Genomic DNA, 18,595 nt, shown 5'->3' with positions numbered 1-18,595 from the left:
GAATCCGACCTTTCTGTCCTGGGCCTCCTCCATGGCCAGAGCGAGGCCCACCGTAAATTGGAGGAGCAGCAACTCATATTTCGCTTGGGCAGCGGTACGAACATTAACTTCTTTAATTTCAGGTAGTCCCTGGTTTCTCCTCCCCTTCCCAGCTCTCCCTCAGCCCACTGTCTCCGCCTCTTCCTTTCTTCTCGCCACTATGTGTGTGTGTGTGTGTGTGTGTGGGGGTATATATATATTATATACACACCGCACGGCCCTGCCCACCTCCAGCATGCTTGGTGGCCCCGCCCGCTGACCTCACAATGCCTTTGCACATTGCAGGGGGGGGGGGGGGGGGGGGGGGGTGGTTAGAGGGGGGTGGTGGTTAGTGTGTGCAGGCTGCTCCCCTGAATTCCATAGAGCTGCCAACAGCTTTCGTGCATGAGACGCGCACGCTTCATTTCCAGAACATTCTGAACACGTGACGCACGGTTGCATTTTGCTTTCTCTCTCTCATTATGCGGTTATGGGGTAAAAGGAGCAAATTAATAATAATATAATATCAAGCAGGGTAGTTAGCGTGTGTGCGGGGGGGGTAGTTAGTGTGCGTGACACTGCATGCCCCCCCTCCCCCGCAACCACTCTTTGGGAGAACAGACCCAACTGGTCTGCACTTGGTCTAGTTTTAATTTAAAACTCATGACTTGAAGTGATGGAATCAATTTGATTGTAAGTTTTAAAAGGGAGTAAGACACTGGAAGAATATTAATTTGCATGATCACGGGAAACGGCTGCTGTCTTTGCCTAAGTTAGACAGCTCTTTTATATAGCTGGCACAGGCATATTGGCTTTTATGCTCTCTGATTTTATCTTATTTAGGGAGAATGTTTTATCATTGGCATTTGACATTTGTGAAGCCAAGTAACAAAAGTCTCTCCATTTATTCAATTTTTCATATTTGCCCAGCCAGAATAGATAAAGATTAAAATATTTTATTCCTCAAATGAACTTGTTGAATCATCTATACATGTTACCTGATTGATTGTAACAATAGAAAATAAACATTTAGAACATTGAGCAATTGGATTTAATGATGTACTGATACAACATAAGTAATATTTCAGGTGTCAAATTTTACAATGTACTTATTTGTCATCTTTTAGATTTACTTTTTTTTTACAAAACTACTGTCTTTTTTTACAAAAATGTAAATTGCCAGCTGATGATTTTGCTATGAAACAGCATATGTAGTTGTGATTCTTTTCCCAGAGATTATTAATTACTGTAATTAGTCTAGTCTGTGTCTTCTGTTGTTGCATATGTCATGGTGCAAAATGATCAGCTGGACAGTTGACATCTCATCAGAATAATATTTTTTACAAGGAAGTGATTTCATTACAGCATGATTTTTAGGAACTGAACTAGGTAAATTGAATACATATTCAGATTTCCCACAAATGTTCAATGAGCTAAATTCAAGCTGTTTGCAATATAGCACGGTTATAATCCTCAACAGTTCCACTTCATTTTTGATTTTCATTCTTACAAATATACTAAATATAACATACTAATCAGTTATAAATAGATTGAGAGTAGAAATCTTCCTTGTACCAAGAAGTGGATGGATGCTCTTCTCACATTTTAATTTGTATAAAATCTCTCCAGAGAGTTTAACTGTGCACGCAGCATGATCCATCAATGGCAGAGGTAATGCACCTGCCCTCTCCCACTTTCTGGCTTCTGGATCATAGATGAAAATACTGTCCTTTTTGGCCATTTGACATAGAGAACCACCACCAGTGATGTAGAGCTTGGAATTGTGCACAGATGTGCTAAATTGACAGCAGTCAAAGGGTGAGACCTTAAGTGTTGTCCACTGGTCAGTTGTAGGGGTGTAATACTCTGTTTCATTTACATGAAGCCATTCAGTTGACTGAAATAAATCAATGTCATATTTAAACAAAGAAAAAAGATAACATCACTACATTGTTTTATTGTAATCAGCACAATACCTCCCACTCTTTTGCAGCATAAAGCAGGGCATTCAGTTCTTTTGGGGGTTTTTTTAATTAATGCATGCTGATTTGCAAGAATGTCCTTCCTCAAATTAGGGGACCAAAACTACACACAATACTCCAGGTGTGATCTCACTAGGGCTCTGTACAATTGCAGAAGGACCTCTTTGCTCCTATATTTGACTCCTCTTGTTATAAAGGCCAACATGCCGTTCGCTTTCTTCACTGCCTGCATGCTTACTTTCATAGACTGATGTGCAAGGAGCCCCAGATCCCGTTGAGGGCAGTGGAGGCAGGTTCTTTGGATGCTTTCAAGAGAGAGCTAGATAGGGCTCTTAAAAATAGCGGAGTCAGGGGATATGGGGAGAAGGCAGGAACGGGGTACTGATTGGGGATGATCAGTCATGATCACATTGAATGGTGGTGCTTGCTCGAAGGGCCAAATGGCCTACTCCTGCACCCATTGTCTATTGTCCATTGACCAAAGATCATAGCTGAAGACTGCAGCGGCCCAATTCGTGATCCTTTGGTCGATGCTCACACGCTCGCGGCTCAGCTCAGGTCCGGTCCTCGGCTCAGCCTGGGACACCCCCCCCCCCCCTCTCTCTCCCCTCCCCCCCTCTCCCTTCTCTCCCTCTCCCTCCCTCCCTCTCTCTCTCTCCCCCCTTTCTCTCTCCCCCCTCCCCCTCTCTCCACCACCCTCTCCCCCTATCTCTCCCTCCCCCCCTCTGTCTCTGCCCCTCTCTCTCTCTACCCACCCTTCCTCTCCCTATCTAGACGCGCCTGCGACTTGTGGGCTATGCGTGAGTAGATAGGGTGAGGGTGGGGATGGGGTAAAAGTAGTGATTTAATAAAATTAATATATCAAGGGGGGATGGTCAGTGTGTGTGTGTGTGTGGGGGGGGGGGGGTGGTTAGTGTGTGGGGGGGGGGGGGTGGATAGTGTGTTGTGTGATGCCGCAGGCCGCCCCCCGCCCCCCCCCCCCCCCCCCCCCCCCCCAACCGCAAGTTGAAGGGATGGGACCCGACGAGTCCCACTTGGTCTAGTTCCTATTCAAAGTCTGATCTTGGATGTGTGTGTGTTTGTTTGTGTGTGTATTTGTTTGTGTATAATCACATCTTCTCGAAAAAACGACTTGCTAACGGTAAAATCTTTACATATTCCGGTAGAGATTTTTCTCCTGGAGTCCGAAATTTCATTATCTGAAAATTTATCTCCCACCTCTCTCTCCCCCCCCCCTCTCTCTCTCCCCCTTCTTCCCATCCCCTCTCTCTTCTGCCCCCTTTCTTTCTCCCGGTCCCATCCCTCTCTCTCCCCTCTCTCTCTCTCCCCCCCCCCTATCAAAAATCTGATCTTGTTAGTGTGCATATGTGTGTGTACATGTGGTTGTCTTTACATCTTCGCGAAATAACTATATGGCAACAATAATATTTTAACATATTCTGGTTAAAAACATCAAAAGACTGAAATTAAAAGCACCAGCTTCAAATGATGACATCACAATGGCTCAGCTAGCAGAGACCAGCGTGAATGAAGATTTCTTCCTATATTTGACACGTTATTCGCAATTAAGGCTTTCAAAATGCCAACTTCAGCACGATTTTTACATATTCTGATTCACAATTTTCCACTCGAGGCCGAGATCACTTTCACTGAACATTCTCGCTTTATTTCTCGACATTACTGATTAAAGTTGAAAATAATCAAGCCTCAATGAAGATTTCAACCTATATCTGACGTTATTTGCGATTAAACCTTTAAAAATGCCAACTTTCACTAGATTTTTACATATTATGATTCACATTTCCCCCATCGAGGCATAGATCACTTTCCCTGAACATTTTATGCTTTATTTCTCGAAATTACTGATTAATTACCGTGAATTTCAAACCGACCAGCTTCAAATGATGATGACACAATGGCTCGACTGGAAGGGGGAAGGTGAATTGCTATTGCAACAAGCAGGGCAAGTGCAATTGGAATTTTTTGAAGTCACAATGGCTCGACTATCGGGGGGAGGGCGAATTGCTATTGCAACACACAGGGCAAGTGCAATTGGAATTTTTTTTTAAGATCACTGCTGAGGAAGGCAAAGGGAATGCTGGAATCTTACGTTTGGGAACGGCTTGAGTTTAGTGGGGATACGGGTAGGGAACGGGTGGTTTTGTGGAGCAGACACAACGGGTCTGCAGTTGATCTAGTATATTGCTAAAACTCTCATATGTCTGTCTGTTTCTATGTCTGTCTGTCCGGGCAGTGCTCCCGGAACTACGCCAAAATGGTACACGATAGCGCTATATTTTTTGGCCCACCTTACTCACCATTGTCTGTGTGTGTGTGGTGCATCAAGTTTTGTTCAGATTGATGGTATACTTTACAAGTTATTCACATTTTAAACTTTACAAAATCCAGTTTGAGAAAAATCATTTGAACTTGCACTGGCAGTTAGCAGGGTATGACATCACAATGGGATCACATTTACATAAACTGCCCGTCAGCAGTGTTCCACCCCACAATGACATCACAATGGGATCTCATTTACAATTAGAAAAAATCAGTTTTTATTTTAAAAAAAATGCCTATCAGCAGTGTTCCACCACACACTTACATCACAATGGGATCTCATTTACATTGAAAAAAACTCACCACATCTCAATGACATCAAGGGGGGTAGGGAGGGGAGAGGGGTTATCGAGGGAGGGAATGACTGAGGGTAGGGGAAAGAGGGAGGGTGAAGAGGAGGGGGACGGAGTATTGGGGATGAGGGGGAGTGGTGGAATATTGCGTTGGGAAACGGGTTACGTTGGAATGGGTGAGTGGTGGAAATGGGTTGCGTTGGGGGAACGGGTGAGCGGTGGAATATTGCGTTGGAACGGGTTCCTACAAGTCCACTTGATCTAGTAATTAATATAAACAGATTCCAGGATGCAATCGGATTCCCACTCAACTTGTTTATACATTTCCTATTTTATCTTTTTAAAGCAGTCTCAAAATGCAAGCAATTATGGTTATTTCCTTGGCCATCCTTCATACCTAGTTGACCTTAATATGTTGATAAATGTTCTTAAAGGTATGACAATTTTGAAGGAGTTAGAATTACATTAATATCTTTTCACTGACCAGTTGATTTATAAATTAAGAAATGTACTTTAAGTGACAACATGAACATTCAAAATGTATCTTACTGAGTTTAAAGCTCTTCCCCCTACGCAAAATATTTTGTCTCCAATGGTAGCCATTCCGTGGTCACACCGGGCAAATTTCATGGATTGATTAATGGTCCATCGTCGTAGTCTTGGGATATAACTGTATAGATCATTAAGAGCTTTTCCTGCTGAAAATCCACCTGATGGACAGAACAAAATAGCTGAGTATTCAGTGTTTAAGATTCGAAGGCCAAATTCAAAAAGATGAAATAGAAAAAGAATGTCAAACATTTCAACTCATACGAACTCAGCGGAGACTTGAGACGATCGATGGAAGATAGTAGGTTCAGTCCAGTAATAAAAATAAATGAGATGGAATGGGTAAGGTGTGCGAAATCCAAGTAAAGAATTGTAAAATTTTAGGAGCAAAGGAATGGGTGACGTTTCAGGTCGAGACCCTTCTTCAGACTGATGTGGGGGTGGGGAAGAGGGCGGGGGCTGGAAGAAGAAAGGAAGAGGCGGAGACAGTAGGCTATGGGAGAACTGGGAAGGGGAGGGGAAGGAGGGAGAAAACAAGGACTACCTGCAATTGGAGAAGTCAATATTCATACCGCTGGGGTGTTCAGTTCTAAATTCTGGCACTGGGCGGGGAAGAGCCACAGCTATTAAATAAGACAGCAGGCAGGAGAAATAGGCATTGGTAATAAGTATTGGTCTTTCAGGTGGTGCCCAGATTCCTTACAAGAATAAAAAGAGTTTTAGGATGCCTAATAGATAATGTTACTGGAACTTAGGTTACACTCTTATCTTTCTCTATGGTGCAGATTTGGTTACAGAGTGGGTAACGTCAGCATTGATTCAAATAATATTTTTCCACTGGAGGCTCTGCTGCCTGGATAAATCTTACCATCCTCCAACATCAATCAGGATTAACCTAAGACTTGTGCTTCTTCTTCTTGCGAATGGCGTGCACAGCCTAAAGTTGCAGGACAACTTGTTCTATTTGATCTTATTTGATTGTGCATGCCGGGTTGATTGCATTCGTCGAAACAGAGCGGACCATGTGAAATTTGCGATCTTCCACCCCATACTTGTGCACATATACACAGATGGGTTTTGCGTGTGGGTTTTAGGAATGAACTGATTAGCAGTACTAAAACGCAAGATTAGGTGGAAAGCAATAGCGGCTGAAATAGGGTTGATACAAAGGGAAGTGATGACATAATGACAGCAAGCAACAGGAAGACTATATTTTCAAGCACGTGCAATATCAAAAGAGACATCTGTAAAACATTTTCACCATTTCACATGCCTCAATGTGCTTCACAGCAGCATCAAACAATTTTGCACATAGCCAGGGATAAAATATTAGAACATGAATAGTGAAAATTTTAAAGTTAGAGAGGCAGGGAAGTCTCGGGAAGGGATTCCAAAGCTTTGAACTTTAGCTGGTGAAGCTGCAGGCAAGGAGCAAGAAAATAAAAAATGCATGAGATCATGAGACACATAAGAGTTCTTAAAAATAGTGGATGCGGAAGGAAACTGAACACAAGCTAAGAATTTTAAACTTCAGATATTGCTGGAACAGGAACAGGAACAGGTAAAAATATTGTGTGCTTCCTTAATATTATCCATTTCTGATCATTATTCCCAAATGTTCGTCAGATTGATTGACTGCAGTGAAATTGCTGGTGTTGAAGTTTGAAGGTTCTATAACATTACATTCCAATGAATGAAGCTGGCTTGTCACAAAAATAAGTTTTCTTTTTAGGTTGGTACAATCAATTATATTTTTGCCATTTCGCAGTTACTATCTAAAGTTGAGTCATTTGGATTATCTTTTATCGTTATATTTTACCTTCTCAAAATGCCTCAGACAGTTAACCCTACTTTGCTAGGCCTTCGCAGCATCTTCATGTGCCAATTATGTTGGTAGGCTGTGGGCTGAGCAGCAAAAATGTGTCTAGAAATCAACTTTTGTGACCCATGTCTCGGAACATGAAATTTTGCACTAACTCGTCAGTGCCAAAAGTTGCACGTTAATTAATTAAACCATTTAGAAAATTAGATCGAAAAAGTAAGCGCCATCTAGTGTCCAATGCCCATGGGGAGCCTATTTCCATGTTGCAGTAAGCATTTAAACCATGTATTATTATACCATATATGTGTGTGTGTGTGTGTCTATGTGTATATATATATATATATATATATATATATATATATGTGTGTGTGTGTGTATATATATATATGTGTGTGTGTGTATATATATATGCGTATGTGTGTGTATATATATATATATATGATGTGAATATGACTAATATATATTTATGTATAATTTTATAAAAATAATATAAATGTGAGTGTGTTTTTTGAATGAGACTGCCGCAAATGTCTGGCTCCTGAACCAGCCTAATTAATGGGCGAGGGCAGTTCCTGTGGGTTCCCCCGTTTACTGAACCCTACTGACTACCAGTGTGCAGAGTGGGGGGGTCATGGCTACAGTGGGACTGGGGCAGTGCCAGGCTGGGGGAAGGCTAAGGCATCTTCCACTGACAGGAAAATGCCTAGCCTTAACCTTAACTCGCCCCCCTTCCAGAGCTGCCCACGGCTGGAGCTTGAGCCGCTTTGGCACCGGCTGCAGGCTCTGTACGTGTGGCCCCGCAGTGCGTCCACCTTGGCCAGCATGCCCTTCTCGATCATCGTGGTGATGATAGTGGAGAGCAACACTGTCCTGCTCGCTGCCCGGGCCGCCTTCAGCACCACCATAATGCCGGCTCTGTCAGACCGCCTGCTCGCTCGACCGCCTGCTCGCTCGCTGCAACACCGGCCTACCGACAGCCTGACTTAACCATAGCAGCACCCACCGGCGAACTGACCACTCTCACCACCCACCGGTGGCCCAGCCCGGCAGACCACTCTCATAACCCACCGGCGGCCCGGCCACTCTCACCACCCACCCACAGCCTGACCAATCCTCCACAGCATCCATCAGCCTACCAACAAGCCCGACCAACAGACTGACCGACCAACCGACTGACCCTAACCCTAATAATAATCCTAGCTCTACATTTGTTATTTATCATTTTTATTTTACAGTTCACATCATAACTTTATAAAGATAAATCAATTGAAAAATAAAATTATCAACAAGGTTAGCATTATCTTTATTCCTTGGAAACATTGCTATTGTTTTGATGTAATGAGGAGGCAGCCATGTTCCTCGCTGCCAAGCGACCGACCTCAATGTCAAACGTGCATTGATGGACAATTACTACTCAGAAAATTGGAAGTTTTTCTCATATTTTTTTTTAAATGTGCAGGTTTTGGTCTTGACGAGTTTCAGGTATGATTTATATAATATTTTTACACAGTATGTTAAAAATTCAGGTAGTTCCGTAAGTTGGGTCAGGAACTTGCACGAAAAGCTCCTCAATCCACAGCCAATAGGAAATGTGTAAAAACGCTCCTGTCTCTAGAGCATCTAAATAAACTTACCACATTGCAGCCTATTTTATTTTGTGGAACATAGGATGACAGAATATTTTCTTAAGTGCAAATCTGCGTAATCTTGAACTGCTATTCTTCTAAAATATTTGTGTAACTTTTTTTCCCCATTCTTTATCCTTACCTGAAATGTAGAGAATACCTTTGTGAACAGCCCCAGTATGGTCTGCCACTGCCACAGGGAAGGGTGTTACAAACTCCCACTTGTTCTTTTCAAATTTGTATTCTTCCACTGTATAAGTTAAGTTCCCTAGCAGTGTGCCCCCTGCCACAGATATAATCCGGTCTAAAATTGCATTCACATGAAACCGTGTGCGCCTTTCCAGCATTCCAGCAACCTGAAGCCATGAGTTATTCCGTGGATCAAACCGAAAAACCTGTATAAATAAAAGACCTAAATGTGACTAAAACAATGGCTGAACTGATTTACCAAATATTGATTTAATTATCCGGGAATGTGATAACACTCACTTTGGATATCTGAAACGTAGCCTATTTACAATTACCTGTTAATAAATAAAATGTAATTGGTGAGATTAACTTGGTAGACTGATCAGCGTGCAAACGTATGAGATCCAAACAAAAGTGATCTTGGATCCAAAAATGGACTCAGTGGTGGTCTTTTAACCAGTTGTAATTGAAGTTCTGAAATCTCACTGGTACAGTGCATTGCTCATCCTGTGTAAATGAATGAATTGAACTTGAAGATATTAATTTGAAAAAGCTTGAGTATGACAAATGCATTGGATAGTGTTGAAGAAAAAAGTTAAAGGCAGCAGGAAGTAACAACTGGTCAGATGAACAAAAATGTGCAATCTCATAAAATTGTGAAGTAATGCATTTGGGGATGCCAAAGAAGACAGCAGAATATGCAGTGAATGGTAGAATACTCAGAAAATATAGTGTATCTGAGATCCTGTTTCTGTTGCATGTCCACAGATACCTGAAGGTTGAAAGATGGATAGATAAGGTGCATTTGGACTACTTATTGGCAGAGACGTAGAACATAAGATCAAGGAGGTAATATTAGAACTGTACAAGACATTAGTTAGGCCGCAGTTAGGATAAGGTGTGCAGACTGGTGGCGATTAGTGCAATAATGTGATTGCACTGGTGAACAAAAGGGGAATTTATAAGAATATTATTGGGTCTGTGGAATTTTGATTGAGGAGAGAGTGGGTAAGCAGATTGTTTTTCTTGGAACGGAAAAGGTTGACGAGGTATAATCCAGGTGTGCAAAATCATCAGATGTGTAGGGCGGGTGAACAGAAGGTTATAATATTACGATTGGAGTTGAGTTGAGAAAACCCTTTCTATCTAAGAGTGCAGAGTTTGAGGAGCCCACAGTTTGAAAGGTTGTTCAAGCAGAAACTATGTCACTAATAAATCACTAATACATTACATAAAATTTACAGAATGGAAATATGAGTGAGCACAACATTGATGCTTCCAGTACATATGTGAGATTTAACTTTTTAAAAAGCTCAAATTATATATTTAAAAAAATGGAAAATTGAATAATTTTTCATTATGCAGTTAGCATCAGGCATTCTCACTAATCATAGAAAGCATTGCATCTCTTCCTCGAGTACTGTTCTCGCATAGTTGTGACATACTTAGTTACCGCATTGATAAAACCCACCATGAATAGAAGCCCCTTTTAAATCGCTTTCCCCTTGGTGACTGGCCCCAGCTTCAGAGTATGGACGTGAATTGCAGATGGTAGTCTTTTAAAATGTTGTGCACAATAAAAATTAAACTTCACTGCAAATTGTAAGGACTTACCTCATTTAATGGCTGATTTCCAGTTGCATCAAAGTTGCTTTGTCCTCCTACTACAAATACAAAATCATTCACAACCACTACACCATGATTGTACAAAGGAGTATGCATTTCTCCCAGTTTTCTCCAACAGCTGCCATTCTCATCTGCAATCCATATATCATTGCAAGTACTGTTGTTTGTTGTGCGGCCTCCGAGGATCAACACATTTTCAGTGTTTGACCGAATCCGTGAATGTTCAGATGCTAGCATAGGCTGAGCATATAATTGAGAATGGTAACTAAGTGCTTCTTGAAGGTATTTGTAGCATTGGGAATCAGTTTTCATCACTGAGATTTTTTGAACATATTTCTGTAAATCGATGGCTGAAATAAGGCAGAATCTAATTTTTTTCATAATATATGCAGCATCCTTCATCCTATTCCTACCATGATGTAGCCACATAGTTGCACAATTGAATAGTTCCAGTTCACTGTACCCTTGTATTTCATCATTCTCTAGAACTTTGCACAGTGCTGTTTTATCCAGCTCGACAAGGTACTGATGATTTTCTAATATATATTTGAAGTAATGTCCAAGATATAAAAATGCCTTTTGTTTTAACTCTTCGGATCCAGATTTTTGAGTTATTTTAAAAATATCAAAACAATTTCCCTGAGAGAGGTGTTCTTCAAGGAATATAAAACATAGATTAATTGCATCCTGGATCAACAAACTCTCTGCTGCCTTTAATATATCTTCAATCGTATCTAAAGTAAGATCTAGTTTGTTTGAGTAAATAAAATCCAACACGTGTTTTAACCCTCTTGCACTGACATTATTTAACTTGATAGCGTTGTCGGGTTGACTTTCTAATAATAATTTACAATAACTACTGACAGATGCTAGAATTACTTTGTGTACAAGAAAGGTAACTCCTTCAGCCTCCAGAGCAATGTCGCACAAAATGTTCTTCATTCTCAAATTGGAGAGCCCCTCGAGTAACCTGCAGGGATAGGTGTCTGAAACACGTGACTGGCGGTCCACATTGATTTGCATACTGTTAGACATTTTTTTAAGGTAGAAACAATCTTGGCTGTAGAGTTGTTTTCTTTGGTACATGTAGCACGTGCTGGATAGAAAAACTCTATATCAACCTGCCGTGGTCTGCTAATCCATTTAAAGGTGCCATTGTCTGAAAATTGAGACAACTGTAGTAACCACTTGCTTCAGTCACACTGAAGGTCTGTCAGAATCGCATACGTTTGTGAAGATTTCTTGATAAAGAGATGAGTGCCAGTTACAAATTCATTAGATATCAGATAGTTCTGAGATACTGCAAGGAATAAATGTATTTTCAGTTTATCTGTTACATTTATATGTTAAATCATTTTATTAATGCACATGCTCAACTTACAATTATCCTGCTGCTGGCTCTTGAAGCTTTGCAATCATTAGAAGGTATTCTATGATGCTTACTGTATATTGTTTTCTGCTTCATTAATCTGCTGTTTTGGAAATGATTGACTAGCAAAGGCGCAGTATTATTCAAATACTAAGTTCTTTTTTAGTCCAGTGATCAGCACCCAAGATGTTCAGCTTATTAACATTAAATGCTCTTGGTTTGTCTCTACTACATTTAGTCAAACTGAATCTTTTAGTGTGGTGATCACAATGTTTTTTTTTGTGGCGTAGTTCCTCTTAGTGTTTTATCTTAGTCAAGTATTTAAAATGTTAGTACTTGCCTGGACTTGTCTGCAGACAAAATGCAATTAGTGTTCAGATGCACAATGTCACAGTGTGACCAAATCAATTTATTATTCAACAATCCAAAGGTCATTTTATAAGTGCCCAAAATATTTTAGTTTCTTTTTTTAAAAGAAGAAATTTGGATCATATTAAAATAATCCTTACAGTTTCTTAAATCGAGCTTGGTGATTGTAATATTGTCAGGTTGAATACAAAATTGCCCAAAGTTACAGTTCAATTTGGATTCCTGCCAGTACTTTGCTTGAGTAAATTTGGATTTAGCCTATTTCATTTTTATTATTTAAAGAATGCTATTAACATCAGTATTGGCGCTTGAAATCAGATAGTGCCTGTTGTCGTGGAGAGAAGGCAACAATGTTTCCACCGCCACCCCTTCAGATCTGGAGTCAGGAACATCGCTTCCACCATCCCCTACCCCCTCCCACCACATGGCTCAATCTGTTTTTCTTTTTTTGTGTACAGTGCATTCAGAAAGTATTCAGACCTTCACTTTTTCCACATTTCTTTACGTTACAGCCTTATTCTAAAATGGATTAAATTCTTTTTATTTGATCATCAAGCTACACATAATACCCCATAATAAAAAAGCAAAAAGAGGTGTTCAGAAATGTTTGCAAAGTAATTAAAACGAAATAACTGAAATATCACATTTACATAAGTATTCAGACCCTTTACTCAGTACTTTGTTGAGGCACCTTTAGCAGCAATTACAGCCTCAAGTCCTCTTGGGTATGACGCTACAAGCTTGGCACACCTGTATTTGGGTAATTTCTCCCATTCTCTGCTGATCCTCTCAAGCTTTGTCAGGTTGGATGGGGAGCGTCGATGCACAACTAATTTCAGGTCCCTCCAGAGATGATTGATCAGGTTCAAGTCCAGGCTCTGGCTGGGCCACTCAAGGACATTCACAAACTTGTCATGAAGCCACCCCTGTGTTGTCCTGGCTGTGTGCTTAGGGTTGTTGTCCTGTTGGAAGGTGAACCTCCGCCCCAGTCTGAGGTCCAGAACGCTCTGGAGCAGGTTTGCATCAAGGATCTCTCTGTACTTTGCTCCGTTCATCTTTCCCTCGATCCTGGTTAGTCTCCCAGTTCCTGCCGCTGAAAAACATCCCCACAGCATGATGCTTCCCACCACCATGCTTCACCTTAGGCACGGTATAGGCCAGGTGATCAGCGGTGCCTGGATTACTCCAGACGTGATGCTTGGCATTCAGGCCAAAGAGTTCAACCTTGGTTTCACCAGACCAGAGAATCTTGTTTCCGATGCATTTTGGCAAATTCCAAGCAGGCTGTCATGTGCCTTTTACTGAGAAGTGGCTTCCGTCTGGCCACTCTACCATAAAGACCTGATTGGTGGAGTGCTGCAGATATAGTTGTCCTTCTGGAAGGTTCTCCCATCTCCACGGAGGAACTATGGACCTCTGTCAGAGTGACCATTGGGTTCTTGGTCACCTCCCTGACCAAGGCCGTTCTTCTCCGATTGTTCTGTTTAGCCGGCGGCTAGCTCTATGAAGAGTCTTGGTGGTTCCAAAGTTCTTCCATTTAAGAATAACGAAGGCCACTGTGCTCTTTGGGGCCTGCAATGCTACAGAAATTGTTTTATACCCTTCCCTAGATCTGTCTTGACACAATCCTGTCTTGGAGGTCTACAGACAATTCCTTCATCTTCATGGCTTGGATTTTGCTCTGACATGTACTGTCAACTGTGGGATCTTATATAGACAGGTGTGTGCCTTTCCAAATCATGTCCAGTCAATTTAATTTACCACTGGTGGACTCCAATCAAGTTGTAGAAATATCTCAAGGATAATCAATGGAAACAGGATGAACCTAAGCTCAATTTTGAATGTCATAGCAAAGGATCCGAATACTTATGTAAATGTGATATTTCAGTTATTTATTTTTAATTACTTTGCAAAAATTTCTAAACACCTGTTTTTGCTTCTTCATTTTGGGGTATTGTGTGTAGATTGCTGTGAAAATTTTTTTTTAATCCATTTTAAAATAAGGCTGTAACGTAACAAAATGTGGAAAAAGTGAAGGGGTCTGAATACTTTCTGAATGCACTGTACCTCCACCTATCATCCATCTCCCAACGCAACCCTCTCCCTCCTGCCTCGATTTGCCCATCATCCTTCACCACTCCTCAGTCCACCAGTCACCCACCGATTCACGCTTTGTCACTTCCCAGCTCCCTTTTGTACTGGCTAACCCCCCTCTCCACTCTCACTCCTGATCCAGGGTTTTGAACTGTAATAATACAATTCCTTACCCCCCCCTCCCACCCCGCAAATGCTGTTCCATCTGTTGAGTTTCTCCAGCTTTTCGTTTGTAGCGCCCGTTGTTAGCCCAGCAATTTTATCTTCATTATCATGGGGTTTGCAATAGAAAACACTGAGTTCTAATTTTTCCAGAGGCGGCTTTTAAAGTTTTCCCCTGCCTCCAAACTATTTCTGCCATTTTGTTTTATACAAGTGCTTCTTTTCCAAAACATCATCATTCAGTATCGTTGGTTATTAAATCTCAAGCTCATGACAATTACTCTCTACTTCCTCTGTTCCAAGGAGAGCAACCCCAACCTTTTCATGCCTACAAACACATTTCTCATTCCTGGAATCACTATTGGAAAGATGTAAGGGACTTAAGGAGGATGTAGAGATTTACTGAAATGTGGTGCCCAGAACTGGACACAATGCTTCAGTTGAGAGCAAACCGTTATCTCAGGATCCCGTTCGCTGCATTTACCTATTTCCCTAACTTGCCTTGCCACTTTCTGTAATGAATGCATACCCCAAATCTTTCACTGCTTGAGCCCTTTAGTTAATATTGCCTCACTTTATTCAACGTTCCAAAATATGACAACTTCTTCTGTTAAACTTATTCTGTCATTTGTTCAACCATCCGAGCGATTTATCTGTTTTCACTATAATTTACGATGTACTCTTCATAGTTCACAATGCTCTCAAATTTTTTGTTTGCAATATTGGCTCGTATAACCAGCAGTTAATTTTTGTTTCAATATACTCCCAACAGGTATTTTTTATAATTCCACGGGGTCAAAAAAATGCTTTGATATCTATTCTGAGTTTCAACACTGTGCTGATCCGACAGGTTGTGGCTTGGGCACTGCAAGTCAAGCATGGGATTTCCAGGTACAGAACTGTTCTATGCACGCATGAAATCTACCATATAGCTTGTTAATTAGTCTGAAGTTCTTCCCAATCTGATATAGCAGCTGGGAGTGAAACAAACTCAAATATTAGTGATATTGGCAGATGAGATTGCATGAGATAAGTGTGCACAATACAATGAGTGATCTCTGGAGCAGTTATTAACATTTAGGTGGATGGCCATCATGACATGTCCTTTCCCTCGAGGGTAGAGATCTCATTTGCCAAAATGACGTGGCATCAGCTTGTGGATTGCGGAATAAGGAAAAGGCTAACATGATAAATAATAATCTGTATGTCTTCAAAGTAATTGATAGAAATTATAGATCAGAAATAATAGGGAGCAGCAGTCTAATGAGTGTGAGAAATGTACAATTATTTACTAAATTAATAGCAGTAGTTATCTATAATGCAATTGTTGCGTTACAAAGAAACCCTGCATGATAGAAATTTACGTTATAAAAATAATTGTGTCAATGGAGAAAGGGAATTAGGGGCTAGAGGTTCAGGCTTCCAATAAATGTTATTTGGGAATTGTTAATGTTATTTTCCTTGCAGGATTTTGAAAACTTTTTAATAGTTATGTTTGTCATTTTGTAAAATTATTAAAGACTGCATTGTTTAATGGAGATCATTGCACAAGTGTCAATAGAAGTGATTGCTTCTTTATTTCAAAGGCCACATGCAATGAAAGTAGCACTCAAGTTCTTAATCGGCAATAGTGTTGGGTTACTGCGCGGAGGTTAAATGAAAACAGTTTTATTCCCCCTAGACTTTTTTTCCCCAAACACTACTGCCTTTTCCTCATTGTTATTTCCAAAGTAGCTTTTAAATGGTATTTTAGTTCCCAATTGTAATCACTCTATAACCAATTTGGTCCACGTAACAGTTACCTACTTTATTAACCGCATTATATACATTTATTATGACGGAAACACACTTTATAGCAGAATATAACAGTATGAAGCTCACAAATTCCTTGATCTGATGGGCTATAGTTAAAATGTTTGAATAGTCATTGTGCATGCAGCCCCTAAACCTGTCGCCTCTAAGTCAAAAGGTTGTGTGTTCGCACTCCATAGACTTGGTCACAAAGCCTGAGGTTGTGACAACTATGCAGTACTGGTGGAGTGCTACATTGCCAGAAGAACCGTCTTTGTGACGAGTCAATTAAATCGGTAAGTCTCTCCCCAAGTATTAAAAGACCCCCTGACCCTACTGCAGAGGTGACCATGGGAATTGTCCCTAGCCTAATTTGACTAACATTTACCCTCTTGAACGTTACTAAAAACAAGCACAATCAATGCAGTTTATTTGAATTTTTGAATGGGATCATGTTTCGTTGGGCAGAGAACAGTGAAAGATTCCTGTACAAGAGGTTTGTATACAACATATGTACTAATATTGCAGTGTATCAGTCTTTATTTTTATGTTTTATATTTTACAAAATTTTGCATGAATTAATTATTAAAACAAAACATGCTTCAGAGTCAAATCCTGGAAGGGGGTTTATGGGTTGATTCTTTCAGTACTTGATTTATACACATTGAGGGGAGACTGAATATTAATTCCTGAGATGGGGCTGCTCGCCGATTATATTAATCAGATAATTTAATCACCCAAATGTCTTTGAGCGGCTGTTGAACATTCCCAAGGGGGAGGGTGAGTAGCACAAATGACATAAATAGGAAAAGGGATGTCCAGTAGAATGAATATAGTGAATAAAGATGATGTCCAGTAGAGTGAATATAGGGAGTTAGGCGAATGGCAAGACCTTAAAGTTAGTGGTCCTAGGATTACTCTCAGTGCCACTTGCTAGCGAGGGTGGCAATAGGAAGATTGGACAAGTGACTGTGTGACTGAGAAGTTTGTGTGGGGGCAGTGATTCAGATTGTTGGACCAATAGGACTTTCTTCCATGGCAGAGACCTGTACGAGACAGACAGGTTGCATCTGAACTGGAGGGGAACCAATATTCTGGCGGCAAGTTTGCTGAGGCGACTCGGGATGGTTTTAACTAAATTGGCAATGGGAACAGGATTCATTGCAGAAGCGAGATAGCTGGGAGGCTGAGAGTTAGTACAGAAGGCAATGACAGCTAGTTGAGTAGATAGGATAGGCAGAAACACAACAGGAAACAAGGAAAGATGGTTGGATTAAATTGTGTTTAATAGATAGATAAAGAGGATTAAGTCATGGAAGTGGGGGGGAGAGACGGGGGGAGAGGGAGAGAAACGAGGGAAAGAGGCCGGAAAAAAAAACACAGAGGGCTGAGATGTTAATCATCAAAAAAAAGACAAAATGATCAAAGCCCAATATCTACGACATGTGGAAAAAGGCTCAAAATTAATTTTTAAAAAAGTAACCATCAGGAGAATATAGTTACCCTTTGATAAGAGCTCTGCAAGGTTACACGAAGGAGGCTAACTGTAACAGAATTGGGGTACAGTTAATACAGATGTCTCAGCTCATTGCTAGGGAATTAGAATGAGAATTTGTAAGCCATTTGTAAGTCCATATTGCATTGTCAAGGAGACGAAGAAGGGTCTCGAGACATCTGAATACGTATGATTTCTCCAGCATTTTTAGAATCAATCTACCGGGCCGGATCAGATATATCCAAGGACACAGGGAAGCTACGGAAGAAATTGCATGAGTCCTGGCTGAGATGTTAATCATCTTTAGACACTGGTGAGGTGAGAAAAGACTGAAGGGCGAATCAAGAACCTGAGGGGCAACCTTTTCCACAAACGGTGTTAGGTATATGGAATGAACTGCCAGAGGAAGTAGAATGGCTTGGATGGGGTATCTTGGTCATTATGGATGATTGGACCCAAGGGCCTATTTCTATGCTGAATGACCCTGCTACTTATTGCTCAGAGCTTGGACAGCTTACGATTCTCATAAAAGGACCAACTGAATATTGTGTCCATAATGTAAAGAAAGTAGACTGTAAAATATAGTTAGAGTTTTGGTTTTATCTAATCATTTTTACCAAAGTGTAGACAAAAATGCTGGAGAAGCTCAACGAGTGAGGCAGCATCTATGGAGCAAAGGAATAGGTGACGTTTCGGGTCGAGACCATTTTTCAGACACACCCTCACCAGCATTTTAGTCTACCTTCGATTTTTCCAGCATCTGCAGCTTTCTTAAAAAATTTTACCCGAGCAATCGGTTATCCTCAAACAAAAATTTAAGATTAATATGCCTACCTGTTTTGATCTTTAATTTTATAACACTGCTGATTAG

The 18,595-nt window shown here is 40.8% G+C and overlaps 2 protein-coding genes across 2 annotated transcripts in view; one reads left to right on the top strand and one right to left on the bottom strand.

The window, feature by feature from the left end:
- LOC129711931 (uncharacterized) overlaps positions 1–18,595 on the top strand; it is a 54,771-nt gene that overhangs the window by 35,368 nt on the left and 808 nt on the right. Inside the window, exon 8 of the mRNA XM_055659957.1 lies at positions 15,211–15,329. Within this exon, the coding sequence (XP_055515932.1) occupies positions 15,211–15,329 (119 nt within the window). The remainder of the gene's footprint in view (positions 1–15,210; positions 15,330–18,595) is intronic.
- On the bottom strand, positions 1,057–12,556 carry LOC129711932 (kelch-like protein 9). Its single transcript, XM_055659959.1, has 4 exons — positions 10,433–12,556; positions 8,772–9,024; positions 5,183–5,343; positions 1,057–1,915 (listed from the first exon to the last, which is right to left on the bottom strand). Exons 1-4 carry the CDS (start codon positions 11,528–11,530, stop codon positions 1,550–1,552), a joined length of 1,878 nt encoding a protein of 625 aa, XP_055515934.1. The 5' UTR covers positions 11,531–12,556; the 3' UTR covers positions 1,057–1,549.

The sequence above is a fragment of the Leucoraja erinacea genome, chromosome 31 (genome assembly GCF_028641065.1).
Source record: "Leucoraja erinacea ecotype New England chromosome 31, Leri_hhj_1, whole genome shotgun sequence".
Lineage (NCBI taxonomy): Eukaryota > Metazoa > Chordata > Chondrichthyes > Rajiformes > Rajidae > Leucoraja > Leucoraja erinaceus.
Note: the sequence above shows the minus strand (reverse complement) of the source record. Positions and strands in the feature narration are given on the sequence as shown.

What these genes read in the sequence shown, in the direction of transcription:
- LOC129711932 (XM_055659959.1), bottom strand. Translation starts at nt 11,530, where the DNA reads ATGTACCAAAGAAAACAACTCTACAGCCAAGATTGTTTCTACCTTAAA. An exon ending in GAAATCAGCCATTAAATGAG is followed by an intron (nt 9,025 to 10,432) that starts GTAAGTCCTTAC and finishes TTATTTATACAG; the next exon opens with GTTTTTCGGTTTGATCCACG. An exon ending in GGGGAAGAGCTTTAAACTCA is followed by an intron (nt 1,916 to 5,182) that starts GTAAGATACATT and finishes GATTTATTTCAG; the next exon opens with TCAACTGAATGGCTTCATGT.